We start from the raw sequence: 17,479 nt of genomic DNA, 5'->3' as shown, positions 1-17,479 counted from the left end.
AATAATGAGATATATACATATAAATAAAGTTAAAATGCTTAAAAAAGATCGACAGATACAACTAAATTTCTAAATGCGCGGAGGCATTGACGTAGAAAAAAATAGTTCTTACCCCTCGCTTCAGTTAGTAAAGGTACATAAAAAGGTAATGAACAGAATTTAAGGTGAACATGAGGATGTGTTTAAAAAATTAAGTTAATAAACATGAGCAGGATGCAAACGAGACGTGGGTGTGTGTGGGTATAAGGGGTGTGGTTATGCATAATTGGGAATGTAAGAGAGGAAGAAATATAATTAAAATGTTGTGTGATGAGAAATTTTTCGTTCTAAAATATTTAAGATTTGAAGATTTGAAACTGTATTATACTTACCCTTCTTTCAGTAATACTGGTTCCAATATAGTTTCACCCACTGGGAATAGGCTGCCATACTCTGCCGTTGACCCCTTCTCGTCAATGCAGGGAGTAGAAATATTTTCTAGAAACGCTTTCACTGCCTCGACATGCTTCTCTGTGCAGAATTTCTTATACAACTGACCGGTGTACTCTTCTTTGCAGGGTTGCTGCGAGGAACGTGAACTCACAAGATTGCCCAATGATTGAATAGTCTTCGATATTAATGTAAGCGTCCGATTTGTTTGACAGTCCTAGTGTGATATTAAGGAAAACACATTAAAAATCTATTAAAACAGTATACAAATGAGAAATGTTGAAATAAACTATTTACACTATTATCAATAAACTCAACTGTTCTTCAAAAACACAGGCCAAATTATGAAATCAATAGAAATTGTATATTTTTCTAACCCACTTTCATAATCCCTAAAAAAAACGAAGCTTTATTTGTAACGGACGTAACGGAGAATAGTCAATGGACTGTCATCAGTATTCTCCGATGTCCTTGCGGTATTTCCTGGGTCTTCTCCAGTTTGTGACGATGCGGGCTGGTAACGGGGCCGATACAGACTAATTGCCTTCGGCGATCATCGCTCAATTAAATGCATCGTTGTGCGCTAAAAATATTGATGAGATCTGGCTAGGTGCTGCACTAGATTTAGTCAAGAAGGAAGATATTCCTTCTCGACCAATAGCGCATGCATGGATACCAAGGATTCCCTCAGATCCTGAAGCAATACTTGAAAGACTAAGGGAATGTAATCCCAATCTTCCAACCATTGACTGGAAGATTGGCAGATTGGATGAGGCTGATGGTGACCGGAGACATGCAGTATTCGAACTAAACTCCGGCTGTTTCGCAGACCTCAATAAGTCTGATGGGGTTGTATCCTACGGATTCAACAAGTTGAAACTAAACGTCTATAGAAGCGGAGACGACTCAGTAGTTGTTGCTGAACACTTACCTGAGGAACTATCGTCCACATCGCTAAACTCTGGCGGATTGCAGGAGACGGAAAATCCCCCTGCAACAATCGAAACAGGAGGGGATGGCATCAAAGCGGGACCCGATAAGCCCTGTGTGGGTGGCTTATCCGGTTGGACTGGGCTCAAGGTGTGCGCCAGCGGGGAAGCATGGACCCCAAAAAGTACTTCGAGAGCACCAGATAGTGTGGCATCAAAGGAGGAATCGTTCACACCGCGAGTGCCCAGTGTCCTGAGGAATAGTGGTTCCACAGCTTTCTCACCTGCCTCTGGATGCATACCGAAGCTCATCATGACAAGTTTTAACGAATCTTGTGAAGATGAACTCCTGGTGGAATCAGAATACGAGGCTAACACAACAGTGGTGGAGGTTCTGAATCCTGACTATGGTCCGGTTTCTACAGACAAATCTCCATCATTGCAAGGCCGCTTCGGCGGCACTTAAGGTCCTCCTGATGGCAGGGAGATTTGACGTGGTTCTATCCAGGAACCATGGGTGTGTGAAGGAATGGTTCGTGGACTAAGAACTCCGGGATTTAAACTTCTCAAGGATACGGGATACTCATTCTTGCAAAGAGTAGTCTAAATGTTTTTTTCTTCCGTCGCTAAGCACTGAAGATTTAGTAGTAGCCAGCCTTGAAATAAACAAGTCTGGCTGGGTTCCCTTTATATGACACACGATTCAGAACTACCGCCTTCAAACCTTAAGTCGCTGGGTGAAGCCGCTTCTGTAGGGAAGAAAAGCATCATTGTAGGAAGTAATGCTAATGCACATCACCAGATATGGGGAAGTCCGGATGTCAACGAAAGGGGTGAATATATTATAAGTTGCAATTAGGCGATTTGGGGGATAAACCGACCTTTATTACCAGGAACTGGCAGGAGGTACTAGATATTACCTTTGTATCTGAAGATATAAGTGGAAAAATGCGACTGAATGTTGCATGACCACAGCTTTCCTGATCATCGTTATACTAGTTTCAGCCTTGGAGAAAATACTGAATGAGTGGTGCCTCGGCTAAACAGAAGAAAGGCGGAATGGGATAAATTTCGGCACAAATTCTGCACGTCTATCCCTTCTAGACCAGAAAAGGAAATGGAAACCACGGATGATATAGACATAGTGGTCAAGCGGATCACGAAGGTCCTCAATGACTCGCTTGTGTCAGCATTCCTTAGTGCCAAGCCAAGGGGCAAATAGCGACCGCCATGGTGGAGCAAAAGCCACAAGAGCACCACACGATTGGGATATCAGGTTGAGCTAAGAAAATATAAGGGCGAGACATATTATGGTGGGGTATATTCAGAAGTCAGAGAATGTCTGAGACGGAAATCCTTTGGGCGATAAGAAGTTTCGACTTCGGTTTGGGGAGATATAATCTGCTTGTATCAGAATGTCATATATACCGTGGAATGAAGGGGCACGAAGGTTATTTTTATTTCGAAAGCAGGAAAATCTTACCACACGAAGGCGAAAGATATTCGTCCTTTATGCTGAAGACTCTAGAGAGGTTGATACAAACATATCTTAGGGCAAAGATCTCTGGAGATCGCCTGTTGCGGCAGCAGCATGGATATCGTAAAGGCAAATCCACTGAAACAGCCCTTCACGACCTAATAGGCTACATAGAGGGTTCTCTCACTGTCAAGGAATATACAATGGAAGCATTTCTTGACATTGAAGGTGCTTTCAACAATGTAAAAACGACGTCAATCATGAAGGAATTGGAGTTTCTAGACATCAACTCTACCGTAAGAATGTTTATTAATAACTTATTTACCAAAAGATGCGTTACGGCAGGCTTGGGTTCTGTGGATCTAAAAAGATGGATCAGCAGAGGAACCTCTCAAGGAGGTGTACTGTCTCTACTTTGGAATATAGCCATTAACAATATATTATTGTCTCTGGAAGAAATAGGCGTAAAAGTGGTTGCGTATCCTGATGACGTGGCAATTGCGGTTAGGGGTAAGTTTCTCAGCACTCTAAGAGATATACTTCAGGAAGCTCTACGTTGTGGTCTGGTGGACGGCGCTTCAACCGGATACAAAGGATGGCATGTTTGTGCATCATCATCATCTGATGCACTGAATTTAATGCTACATCTTATGCCTCTGGATATTGTGGCTACCCAAATTGCAGCGACCACTGCCGTGAGGTTAAGGGAGCTTTCTCACTGGTCATGTGGCGGCTACGGACACTGTGTTATCCTTAATACAATATCCGATGTTCCAGGCAGTGTGGATTACACCCTACCTGAGACGCTTTTTGATAAAAAGTATTGTACCACTATTCTTGATAGAACCGATTGGAACTACGATATCCCTGGTAACAGAAGTTGCATAGACTTCTATACGGATGGTTCCAAACTAAACAACCAGGTGCGCTTTAAGGTATACTCTAAAGATCTAGAACTGGTCATATTGAAAAGGTTCCCCGACTACTGCGGTGTGTATCAAAGTGTATCAAGCGGAGATCCTTGCAATTAAGGAAGTGGTGGAATGGCTAAGATATGTCATTACGACGATCGGCACAAATATCTTCTCAGACTGCCAGGCAGCCATTAAATCCCTGGAGAACGTATTTCTGAACACAAAAAACGCCCTCGACTGTCGCAGATCTCTCAACGAGATAGCTGAACAGTTCAAAATTCACCTGTTCTGGGTGCCAAGCAACAGAGATATCCCAGGGAATTGTAAAGCGGATGAGCTTGCGAGACTAGGAACTAGAAGGCATCTTCCTTCATCTGTTCCTGTGGTATCACAATGAACGAAAACGTCTAAGTGAGTCTGATGGCAGACTGCCACTAAACGTAACCTAATCTAATAAAAAATACCACAAAGGTGAGATCTGTTGTAGCACTTCCTGCCTGTTCCATGTCTTTATTACAAATCGCCAGATTGCAACTTTTAATATATTCGCCCTGGTCACAATCGGGACATACATCTTGCACGTCGGCATCAATCCTCTGTACTAGTTGAGACGGCTGCATCTGCCGAAATGCAACTGGTTTGCCGCGGGTGGTCAATTTCCTGCTTGATATGGCGCTTGATCTAGAGATTCTCTCTTGTAGCGCTGAACCTCACGCTCTAGATTATGTATATCTACCTTAAGGCTTCTGGGCGGTGGATATCTATCCACAAGATGATGATTTGGATGGTCTCTGCGATAACAGCCCAAAAGGTATTGCTAAGACAGCATCTAGTTATGTCTTCGCACTGGAAGGATCTTTGTCTCCTGATAGAGGAGACAGTCCGTCGCAGTTCGAAGGGTGGCATTCTGACAGATCTGAATATTATTTCACTGCGTGTCACAAAGCTGACGAGACCGACGTGGCGCTGCATAACTACCCACAGACCGGCAAATTGCTTAATACGTGGTCAACACGCGTGTCGTTACCTACATAGTCCGACGACGAGGACGCAGAAGGCGACGACGACGACGCTTGTGACCCACTGCTGGCTATGTTCGCACAGCACCTTGTAACATAACCAGGCTTTAGAGATGTGGTCGATAGTTCTTCAGACAAGTGTCCAGCAACAACTGCTGAGTCGTCTCCTGATTCCCCAATCCACCGCATCTATACACCTTTGTTGAATCTGTAGGATAAAACTCCTTCCGACTGTTTGAGGTTTTCGAATTTAGTACGAATACTACATATCTCCGGTCTTCGGTCACCATCAGCCTCATCCAATCTAACAATCTCCCAGTTAGTGGTTAAAAGATTGGGATTACAGTCGCTTAGTCTCCTAAGTATGGAATCCTTACTATCCAAGCGTGTGTCGTGGGTCGAGAAGAAATATCTTCCTTCTTGACTAAATCTAGTGCCGCGCCTGGCCAAATCCATTTTCTTTAGGGCGCAAGAATACATTTCAACTGAGCGTTGATCCCCGAAAACAATTCGCTTGTATCGGCCCCGATACCAGCCTGCATCGTAACAGACTGGAAGAGGCCCTGTCAATTTCGCAAGGATATCGGAGTATACAGGTGACAGTCCATTGAAAAAGCGTATTGGTTTGCCAGATAAGTCAGATGGCTTAGACTAATTATAGGCATGCGAAGATAAAATAGGTTCGGCTTTGTCCTTAAGACTCGAACCAGGTGTCTTCGTTAAAATCCCCTGCTGACCAGTCGTCTGTCTGCTAGTGGGGACTGGCGCAGCGAGCGTCGGATCTTGGAACAAGCGGCTAGCGATACATATGCGATCCAACAAAACCCATGCGGGGCGCTGGGCCAGTAACCCGCCTTCGTGAAATAATTTCCCATAATGGATTGGGGCTAATATATTTCGCCGCGGCAAAGAACATGGAAGTTAGCAGCCCCAAATTTCAACATCGAAGGATTCACACGGCCACATGGTTGTCACCCGATCATTCAGCGTGTTAGATGTCCGATTGATCCGAAGAGCAAACATAGATTCGGAGCATGGCGAGAAAAGTACGTACGACATTGAAAAGCTGCAAACACAACAGATGGCTACGGCATACTCCACACGACTGACCCAACTGCTTGATGAAGGCACTCCTTGTCCCGATGATAAAACGGCGCAGTGGCAAACCATTGCCCACTCCATGGAAAATGCCGCGAAATCCGTACTTGGGTACCGGAAACCCATGGAAACCCATGGTTCGACCAAGAGTGTCGAAATGCTACTGAAGCCAGTAGCAACGCGCCAGATGAAGGAGAGGTATCAGGAGAAAAGAAGAGAGGAGAAACGCCTATTCCGCAGAAAGAAGGAAATGGAAAGACGTGATTGTAAGCTAATTGAGATGTACAGGAGTCAGAATGATGTCTGGAAATTTTACCAAAGTATCAACCATCAAACCGATGGCTTCGGTGCAGGCACATCCTCCTGCAGAGACAAAGAAGGGAATCTTGTAACTGTTATAGAGGATATGAATAGAACATTGTGCCCAGATGCTATTGCTGAACTATCTAAGACCGGCGGCGACACGCTGTCGCCTTTCCTCTTCCATTTGTAAAGCAAATCTCCGATCATTGAGCTCGTCTCGAATGAGAAACAAACAATAATTGTGAAATTTAATGATCTTCGCCCTAACAGGCAAAAAACATGAAAATGATATAAATGATTGTTTTAAACGAAAAGTTATTAAAAGTTTATTTTAACCAAAATCTTCATGGCATTTTATTGCCAAAAAAATGTTTTATAAAAATTGTTCCGAAAGACAAACATAACACAAAAATTTTTCTTTGACAAAATTCTGTATAAATTTTCTCTTAATTCTAGTTTTATTACTTTTAATTGATTTTTTTCTGTAGGAAAAAAATATATGAAAAATATTTTTAAATGAAATATTTTGCTTGTTAGTCTGAAAGACTTTTCCAAAGAAAGATTGGTGATATTTAATTATAAATTATTTGAATTACATCAGTAATGAAATGAAAAATTTCAAGGACTCGTAAGCACAATTTTAAAATCTCGAATCGATCGCCCAGATCTACCACTTTTTCTTATTTAATAATAATAATAATTTCTTTATTCACCAACATATTTCTTTACATTACAATAGATTGCTGATCTGTAATTACAGTTTGGTAAAAAAAGAAAGTAAGGTATTAATAGACAATGGCTCTGTTATAAGCCGTCTGTCATATATATAACTTTTCATGCCTTCTATACGGAGTTGTACTCATTTACTAGAAATTTCCTGTAGGATAAACAAGTTTTTAAGTATGAAATTAGCTGTCGCCAATTGTCAGGTTCACGGCCGTCTAAGATGTTGATCATGGTTTCCTCAGATAGCACAGCAGATTGGAATATTGTAATTCTAAATTCTCTCAAAACAGGACACTCTCCAAGAAAGTGCAGTAATGTTTCATCTCGATTAAGGTTGCACATAGAACATTTTCTTTCCTCGTTTTCTGCATTAAATCTGTTGGCATTCAGGTTGATCAATCCACATCTTGCCTTAAAGACCCAGGAAATTTGATCGCTAGAGTAAGAATCAGTAAAGTACATTTCTCCCATTCTATAATCTAAATGTTTGTATATTCTAGATTGGCTTTGATATTTTAACTTCAAGTTTTCATAAAAGATATAATGTCGTTCACTATTAACCAAGCATGTGCTGAATAAATTCCACTCATATTCATTCGTGGTATTTGGCCATTGTACGTTTAATCGTTGTGCAGTTCTTTTAATATCTGATACCCAAAATCCTTCTTCTTGCAGTAATAAATTAGTTAGCTTTCTTGGTAAACGAGTTTCTTGATATTTGTGCATTATTTGGTGTATGTATTGTAGATGTAGATTTAGTGTATATAAATGGCAACTTTCAACCGCGGTCTCGAGCATGAGTGCGTAGTTAGGAGCAAAACAGGGCACCTTCAGTATTTTCTTCAAAAAATAACGTTGTAGTTTATCAACCTCGTCAAAGTGAGCAAATCCCCATACTTGAGCAGAATATGTTTGTATTGCCCTGCAAACGGCCTGGTAGATTTTCCATTTCATGGGAATATTGACATCTTTTTTTCCCAGAAAGTTAGTCCATGTGGTATTTATTGCCATCTTTGACTGGTTTGTGCGATTTTCTACATGCTTTAAAAATGATAGCTTTGGTGTAAATGTGACGCCTAGATATTTATACTCGTTTACAATTCTAATCTCATTTCCATTATACATCCATTTCTCTCTTGCGCTAAGCCTTCCTCCCTTTCTGAATATGAGTATTTCAGACTTGCTCATATTGACTTGTAAGTTCCACATTCTGCAGTAGTTTTCGAGGTTTAAGATCATGGTTTGCAGTATATGTATATCATCTGCTAGGATAACAATGTCGTCTGCATATAGCAAAAGTCTTATGTTCAAATTTTTGATGTATATTCCACCTTCTAAGTGTTCATGTAGATCATTTATATATAGAGAGAATAGCATTGGCGATAATAGGCATCCCTGTTTAACACCCGAATCAGTTCCAAAATATTCCGAAAGTTCCTCTCCTGTCCAAACCGCATATTCTGTGTTGTCATATATATTCTGAATCAGTTTTACGAACTTGTTTGATACACCAAGTTGAGCCAGTTTTTCTTATTTAATCTTCAATATATTATTTAATCTTATAATTATGAGCATATACGACAATAGTTGGATGCAATTTTTACCATGCATCTTTTCCATCAAGACAGATTTTCGATCGATTTTAATAGTTCGAAGAAGAAATTAGCGACATCATTTAAGCAGAATGCATATGGCTCTTCGTACAAATTGGTCAACATTTATTTTTTGAAATGCTTAACAATTATAGTTGCCTAATGATTTCAGTTTGTTTGCGTAAAATTTGATGGAAATAAAAGTCATTTAAAACCAATAGACCGATATAAACAGTAACCTGTTTAAATCATAAAATTAGTTAAAGAGAGTTCCTTTCTCCTTCTCCTCACTGTGGAAGACCTCCGACTTCTCTGCGACCAAACCTCCGTTTTGCTTGCCTAAGAATCCCAACATGCGTTCCGTTGCAAATTTACGCCCCATCCCTTGATGAAGACCGTAGCCTTTGTGAGCTGGGGGATATCCATCTTTCTCACCAGGTCGAGTTTTGCGCCCTCCCAGGGAGCGTGAATACCTCTGAAGAGCTGTGTGACGGTATCAATACATTCTGCCGACGCAAAACGCAGCGTAAAGATTCCCCTCTAAACTCGCAGCTCATCATTTGTATGGGTGATCCTCTACAGAGTTCCACACATGTTCAAAAATCCGATCGGTAACCAGATCCTTCACGTGGGACCGATGATTTGGTGGAATCCTACCGAATGCACAGCCGATATTGACGACTGCATAAGTCATCTCATCTCTGTTGTGCTTCCTTGCCACTCTGGCGTAAGAGGGCGGCTCCTTACCATTCTCAGCGGCCATCTTCCCCTTTGGTGATGGCTGTGGCCTTCTATTGGAAGTCACAGTCCTCCATGAAGACTCAGGGGCCGCGCGCGCTTCTTTGTTCCTGTTCCAACTTTGTCTACCTTCGCAGGACATTGTCTGGAGTCTCCATTGCGGGGTGGCTGGCTTGTGTTTTCCAGAGTACTTGAAAGCGGGGAGCTCTTTTTCTTCTTCAGTATTTTAGAAGTGTTATGCTCTTCGGGAGATCTGATTCTTTTTCCAGCTTCCGTAGAAGTGCTTGGAATGTCAGTTCTATCCCTTCCAGCATCCTGCACTTTCGCCCGGTTACGCTGCCGGTACATACTCCTCTGTCTCCTTCGTCGTGCACCGGATCGCTTTCTCGGTCTGCTTGTGAGCATAGCAGAGCCATCGCTCACTTCTACCGTCATCCCGATGCCCTCATCTCTCGATTCGGCTGCGATGATTGTTTTATTGACACAGTCGCTGTCTGAATCCGAGTCAGAAACACCACCTTTATTTAAAGGCTGGGGTCGAACAGTGCATCCCTCTGATTTATCCGTCTATTCCTCATTAATTAGTTTGACGACTAGTTGTGCGCTTGAAGCATTACTCTCGACTACAGGCTTTAAAATTTTTTTCGTAATAGGTAATACCTATACCGAGATACGGATATATATATATATATATATATATATATATATATATATATATATATATATATAGATATATATATATATATATATAGACTCAAAAACGGCTGAACCGATTTTCATTAAATTTTCACAGATGGTAGAGTTTTGGCCCCGGTGAAAATAGGGTACCACAATTTTTGATATCCGGAGGGGGGCGGACCCTCCCCCATACCCCAATTTTCAAAAACGCCAGATCTCGGAGATGCGATTAAAGCGGAATTTTGTATGCCACCTTATGGTATCCCAAAACACGAAATTGGTAAAAAGTTTTGGGGTCAAATAATCTGGTGGGACGCTCCATCCCAAAACCCACCCGAACGGACATGTGCACTGATTGGAACAATATGGGTATCAAATGAAAGGTAATTAACAGTAGAGTACGAATTTTGTATACAAATGTCACATTTAGTGTCGGAGGTCCCCCGCGCCCCAAAAAAAAAAGCCCCAAGAGGACACTTTAACCGCTTTGGGCAATATGGGTATAAAATTAAAGGTATTTGAGAGTAGAGTACGAACTTGGCATTAAAATGTTACCCTAAGTGTCGGGGGCCCCACCCTCAAAAACACCAACCAACAGGACACTTTAACCGTTTTGAGTTATATGGGTATCAAATAAAAGGTATTCAAAAGTAGAATACAAATCTGAGACAAAAAATTATTTTTTGGTGTCTGAGGGCCCACCCCAGCACCCAAAACCCCCCAGCAGGACAAATTTACCGATTGGGACAATATGGGTATCAAACGAAAGAAATTTTTGGAAGCTGAGTACACATCTGTTTTAAGAATTTGGTCCGAAGTGTCTAGAGGGCCTCGCCAAACCAAAAAAAAAAACCCAAAACGGGTATAAATGTCCAACGTCAAAAAATGGGTATCGAATGAAAGGTTTTAGGACTTGACTACAATTAGGACAGTCTTGGACCGACCCACACATTAAATACCCTTCAAAAGTTCGATCGGGATAATATGTCAACCAAAAGAAAGGCCTATGACAGTATATTTCGAATCTAATGTAGGTATAAGGATTCAAGTATCTGGGTCACGTACTACCGTTCCGCAGGACAGTAGATCGCGACAATAAAAGACTCAAATAAATTGTCGTTTGGTTCTATGGCGTCGAGAGGGCCGACCCTCTCCTCCCAATAAATCCAACCCCAAACTGTCATGTAGGATGACCGAGAATACATTGTACTCAAATGAAAGGACGTGTCAGAGGGCAATCCCCATCCCCCAATCCCAAAAAGAAATAATAAAATATGAATAATATGAAATAATATATGAAGGCCTATCAGGATAGAATAGGACAGAAATAAAAGGTCTTTGGTAGTAGAGTACACATTTTACCCTCAAATTGGGATGGACACAGGAGGACCTGGGGATCTTTAAGAATGTAGTATCCCAAGTGGTCGCTTTGAAATATGATTTTAGCACGATGCTGATATTACTTCAGAGTCCGCCTCTAAACTCCCTTCAAACCTTTAAACCGGTCATGATTGCCTACTATGGCGATAAATAATAGGTATTTGATAGTAGAAAACGAATTTGATATCCAAGTTTAAGGCTAAATGTTTGGGGGTCGTGCCAACCCATAATCTCCCCCTAAACCAATGGCAATTGGGGCTCCATTAAAAGAAATTTGCGAGTAGAGCATGATTGTCATATTTTTTCGGGGCTAAGTACGGGCTAATGCTGGCAACATTTGTGAGATACTATGACATGTAAAACTTGTTGTTGCTGTAGCAGTTTATTGTGTTCTATCTTTCGTCTGCTTGATTCTGTTGAGTGTCGAGACCCAGGAACTCTGCGACTAAGATGGGGTGCGTCCACAGGGATCTGGGTCTGAGTCGAGTGGGTCTGGCCGGGCAGTTAAACAGGTGACGTGTACAGGATACATCTTGCAAGTCGGCATCAATCCTAGCTCTGTGGGAATTGAGGCGGCTTCATCTGCCGGAACGTAATTGAGCCAGAACTACTCTGGTTTGCCGGGGGAGGTCGATTTCTTCGGGTGCAATGGGTGGCGGTCGTTCTCCAAGGACTACATTCACCTGGTAGCCAATTACCGCATCTGCTACCATGTCTGCATGAATGTTGTTCGGACCCGCTTGATCTAGAGGTTCTCTCTTGTAGCGCTGAAACTCACGCTCTAGATCGTGTAGATCTACCTAAAGGCTTCTGGGCGGTGGGTATCTATCCACAAGATGATGATTTGGATGGTTTCTGCGATAACAGCCCAAAAGGTATTGCTTAGACAGCATGTAGTTATGTCTCCTGGTAGGTTCTTTGTCTCCTGATGGAGGTGGTCCACATGAGAACTGAGGAGACAGTCCGTCGCAGTTCGGAGGGCGGCATTCTGACAGATCTGAATATTATTCCACTGCGTGTCACAAAGTTGACGAGACCACACTGGCGCTGCATAACTTACCACACACCCAAGTGCTGCCAGCGAGTGACTTGAGGACCTTGTTTCTACTTTTGACTTTATTGCAGATTGCTGTGGCATGTGGGGAGAAAGTGTAAGAGCTGTCAAATGTGACGCCAAGGAAATGTACCCACTCCATGCACCGGTAACACCTCACCGACACCGACCGATGATGAAGGCGGTTCTGGCAAACCGAACAGAACCAGGGTCCGGGGTTGAACCCGCTGAACTCATTGATATGTGAGAAGTTTGCCCTTTTTCCTTAGTGAAATGGTCATGGGCAAAATTTGTTGTTTGTTTGTTAGTACGTGGGTGGCCGCCCCACCCTGCTACTCCAATCCACCACCAAATCCAAGAGAATGAAGTAGATCTAACATCGAAACTTTAATTAGGCAATATAATTAAATTGTGCTAAACCGATTTTGGTAAATTTCCAGACTTTACAAAAATCCGGCGCTAAATATTATGCCAGGATTTTATGTTGGTGGGAGAGTAAAATACGAATATGGTATTAAAATTTGAGTACAAGTACCCAGCGGGCCGGCCCAACTTCAAAACTCCCCAAGACAGACATTTTGGACGTTCATGGGAATATTGGGCTCAAATGAAAGGTATCCGGGGGTAGATTACGAATATGGCAAAAATCCATGTAATGGGTGATTTCTCCACCCCCAAAAGTCACCCAAGTGGACTCAATTGAAAGCAATTTAGGAGTAGATTAGGAAAATGACATTCAAATTTGTGTTAAGGGTATTTAGATCGCGCTAAAAGTCCTTAAAACACTGGAAATAGGTTATTTGACCCATCATGACAATGTGGGACTCAAATAAAAGGTATTTGAGAGTACAAAAGAAATCCAGTTTTGGGGCCAAGTGTTTGTGGGTGAGCCCCAAAGCACTAATATCCCGAACATATCAATATGGGGCTCAAATGAAAGGTTTTTGGGAGAAAACAACGAATTTGATACCAGTTTTTAGGGCAAAGTGGTGGAGTGCCAGCCCCAGCCCCAAAACGCCCTTCAAACAGTACATATTTTTGTCGACCAGGGCAATTGTGGCTTTTGTTTAAAAATCGAAAATTGCCAAAATTCTTCTCTTTTTTTGAAAATTGTGGTCGGTATTGTTTGCAGGTCGGAACTGACCAATAGACGGTGATATTTGGCCATAAAGTAAGAGCTATAGGCCGATCCTAATCTTTCAAAGCCTTCAAAGTGTGGGTTTCTTTGTCTATGTCTTTTAAAAAAATTACATTGCAAATCGGTCTTTAAAAAATTTACATTAACGACGAAAAATAAAATTAAAAATTCTATCTAGGTGTCTTAATGAAATTTGGATTGGCGTAAAGTGGACGACTGAAACCAGTTACAACAATTTTTTCCGTCAAGTTTTGTCAATTGGCTTGTCGAAAGATGGCAATTATTCATGTCCCAAAAATCAAACGAAAAAAAAAATTCTCAAATTCTTAGGAGTGAGATTTCTGGAATCCATTTTAATGTCTTGTTGGGTTTGAAGGCTTCTATATTAAATGATTTTGACAGCAGGTGCGATTTTACACCAACATAATTAAATCCAGCTTTCTTCCCTAAATGGTTATAAAATATTAAGAAAATTATTTTTTCTTAGGGGCTTAGGAAATAAAAAGATTTTCATTTAAACATTTTTTAAATTCCAAATATTAAAAAAAATTGCCATGTCAATTAAATTTTTTAAATTATAAATATATTAAATTTCATCAAAATCGGATGATAATCATAATAAAAAGACTTTAAAAATGTTTATGCAAAATGTAGCGTCGCAAAATGCAAAATTTTATTGAAATTTTGGCTTTAAGAAATAATCTCGAATTTAGGTTGTCTTTAGAGTGTTTTTCGCTGAAATTAAGTCCTTAAAAAGTTATTAAAATTTAGCCTTAGAAGCTGCCGAGTAAAAATTAATAACTTCTACTCCAAAAAATATCCACTATATTACCACAAAAGGACCTCTTTCAGTGGTCCTTTTTCAAATTGACTTCAATCAAATAAGTACGATAATCTCCTAAGTTAATAAATTATATCACTGTCTCTATGCGGATGACTTATATATTTTAAGCCCTACCAAATATCATCCAATAAGTCCTCAATACTGCACATTTACAGGAAACACAACTGCAGGCCTGGTGATCTGTCAGTCCACAACATTAACTCTTCCATCGCAAACAAACATAAAATTCTAGGCATTATATTCGAAAAAAAATATCGATGATAATATAACTGTATTCGAAACAGCATCTACGCCTTTCGTACGACACTCATCAAAACCTTACTTACAGAGTCTGGGCTACTGTCTTCGGAGGAAAAGTTTTTAGATTCTAGAAATAGAATTTTACCAAAGATTATGTTTTTTAACGATAGCATTACCGATAGTGAAGTTTCCAAGTTCTAAAAGCAAAAAGGAAACCAAGATTACCGTCAGTCATACACGACTGTTTTAAAAATAATGTGTTGAACTTCAGAGAGAAGCTACCCAAATACCGTTGAAAATATCCTGTTTGGATGTATCCGGAACACAGCTTTAATCTTTCATGAGAAAGACTCTTGCGGACTTTATCAGGAATAATACTGCGAATGAAATAACTACTCATCTATATTTACGGCAGAAGCAGCTGGCATCTTGCATGCAATTGATCACGCCATAGCTACAAAAAAGAAGACTATAATTTTTTCTGACAGCTTGTCAGTTTTAAAAGCCGTCACCAATATCTCAAACTGCTTCTGGTCATCAATTAATATGATTTGCGACAACCTAATTGAATATAAAAATAAAATCATTCTGGGTACCCGGTCATGTTGGTCTGACCGGGAACGTACATGCAGACTCCGCGGCTAAATATGGCAGATCCATTAATTGAAAGAATAGACTTGAAAAGGGCTATTACTATGGAACTTCAAAACCAACACTTCAACAATCGCAAACATTATCACTACAGTGTAATAAATTCTAGCAACGAAACGCCAGTTTACCCCACAAATATTGGCAAGAGAAAAATTCGTATTTTTAGCCGTCTTAGGATGGGCCATACCAATGCAACGCATCGACGCCTGCTAGATAAAAACTTAAACTACTCTTGTCCGAAATGTGGTAATCCTCCATCTGTAAAACACTTCATAGAATCGTGCGTTTTTCTTACTCAATATCAACGTACAATTCTTCATAACAAAGGCCTGGAGATCCTTTCGCATTTGAAACGAACGTAACGAAATAATAAATCACCCCTAGATCATCTTTCCTGCGATCTTCTTCGATTTTTTGTCTTGTCAAAATGATATGGACAGAAGGGTGTTAACTGTTTAAGTTTTTGTTGTTGTTGTAGCAGTGTGTTGTACACTGAGGCAGCAGCCGATGAAAGACTCCATCGGTTCAATCCGGTAATCCGACTGCCATGTGCCTATCAAATATAACATTAAAGAGTCTTGATGGCTTTAATTACTATTGGGTTGCCCAAAAAGTAATTGCGGATTTTTAAAAGAAAGTAAATGTATTTTTAATAAAACTTAGAATGAACTTTAATCAAATATACTTTTTTTACACTTTTTTTCTAAAGCAAGCTAAAAGTAACAGCTGATAACTGACAGAAGAAAGAATGCAATTACAGAGTCACAAGCTGTGAAAAAATTTGTCAACGCCGACTAATTGAAAGGAGAAGCACTTTATAAATCGTCTTCATAGGCACTTTCATAGCATTTTATAAATCGTTTCAAAAACATTTTCGATGACTTGGGACGGAAATTTAAGCTTCCTTGAATATGGCATTAGTAGTCAAATCTTGAATTTAACACCAAAATATTGAAGTCCTGAAGTGGCTTACGTATTTTCCGGATTTAGATATTATAGAAGGAGTATATGCATTGTTGGCATAGTTCAGCGGGTAACCCGTCTTTCCATTTCCTTTTTCTTACTGCGGAATAGATGTTTCTCCAGTCTCCTTTTCTCCCGATACCTTTCCTTCATCGGGCGCATTGCTACTGATTGCAGGTTTGTTCTATATGCCGCATTCTTGGTTTAAGTAGCATCTCGACACTCTTGGTCGTACCATGGGTTTCTTGGAGGTGGCTTCCGGTACCCACGTACGGATTTCGCGACATTTTCCATGGAGTCGGCAATAGTTTGCCACTGCGCAAACGGAACAAGGAGTGCTTTCATCAAGCAGTTGGGTCAGTCGAGTGGAGTATGCAGATGCCATTTGTTGTGTTTGCAGCTTTTTAATGTCCAGCTTCTGTGCTGTGTCAGATCGTACTTTCCTCGCCATGTTCAAACGGGTGCGAACCTTTGCTGCAACAAGGTAATGATCCGAATCTATATTCGGCCCACGGATCGATCGTACATCTAATACGCTGGATGAATGCCTTCAATCAAATATACTTTTTTTACACTTTTTTTCTAAAGCAAGCTAAAAGTAACAGCTGATAACTGACAGAAGAAAGAACGCAATTACAGAGTCACAAGCTGTGAAAAAATTTGTCAACGCCGACTAATTGAAAGGAGAAGCACTTTATAAATCGTCTTCATAGGCACTTTCATAGCATTTTATAAATCGTTTCAAAAACATTTTCGATGACTTGGGACGGAAATTTAAGCTTCCTTGAATATGGCATTAGTAGTCAAATCTTGAATTTAACACCAAAATATTGAAGTCCTGAAGTGGCTTACGTATTTTCCGGATTTAGATATTATAGAAGGAGTATATGCATTGTTGGCACGTACATTTTTCAAGTCGGAAAAATAGTCTTCTTTAAAAAAAATTACTCTTTTAGGGAAAAAACCAAACTGGTTCAGCTTAAAATTTGATTTTCTAAGGGCGATACAAGGTTTTACATCAAACAGGCTAATGCAATGGATCCTTAAACAGGATAAAGGTATTACCTACGGATTATGTTGGAAAACTTCGTTCTCAATTTAGAGTACTTATTATTTATTTACTTATTATTTTGGAGGCCACCGTAGCGCAGAGGTTAGCATGTCCGCCTATGACGCTGAACGCCCGGGTTCGAATCCTGGCGAGACCATCAGAAAAAATTTTCAACGGTGGTTTTCCCCTCCTAATGCTGGCAACATTTGTGAGGTACTATGCCATATAAAACTTGGAAAGAGGTGTCGCACTGCG

The 17,479-nt window shown here is 40.5% G+C and overlaps 1 protein-coding gene across 7 annotated transcripts in view; it reads right to left on the bottom strand.

Moving 5' to 3' along the window:
• Window positions 1-17,479, bottom strand: part of LOC106091906 (GTPase-activating protein) — a 95,914-nt gene that overhangs the window by 25,446 nt on the left and 52,989 nt on the right. For all 7 annotated transcript variants that reach the window (XM_013258603.2, XM_013258604.2, XM_013258606.2 and 4 more), the window contains one exon: window positions 372-646. In XM_013258603.2, the coding sequence (XP_013114057.1) occupies window positions 372-646 (275 nt within the window). The remainder of the gene's footprint in view (window positions 1-371; window positions 647-17,479) is intronic.

The sequence above is a fragment of the Stomoxys calcitrans genome, chromosome 1, assembly GCF_963082655.1.
Source record: "Stomoxys calcitrans chromosome 1, idStoCalc2.1, whole genome shotgun sequence".
Taxonomy (NCBI): domain Eukaryota; kingdom Metazoa; phylum Arthropoda; class Insecta; order Diptera; family Muscidae; genus Stomoxys; species Stomoxys calcitrans.
The sequence above is the reverse complement of the archived record's forward strand: the minus strand, read 5'-3'. Positions and strand labels throughout refer to the sequence as shown.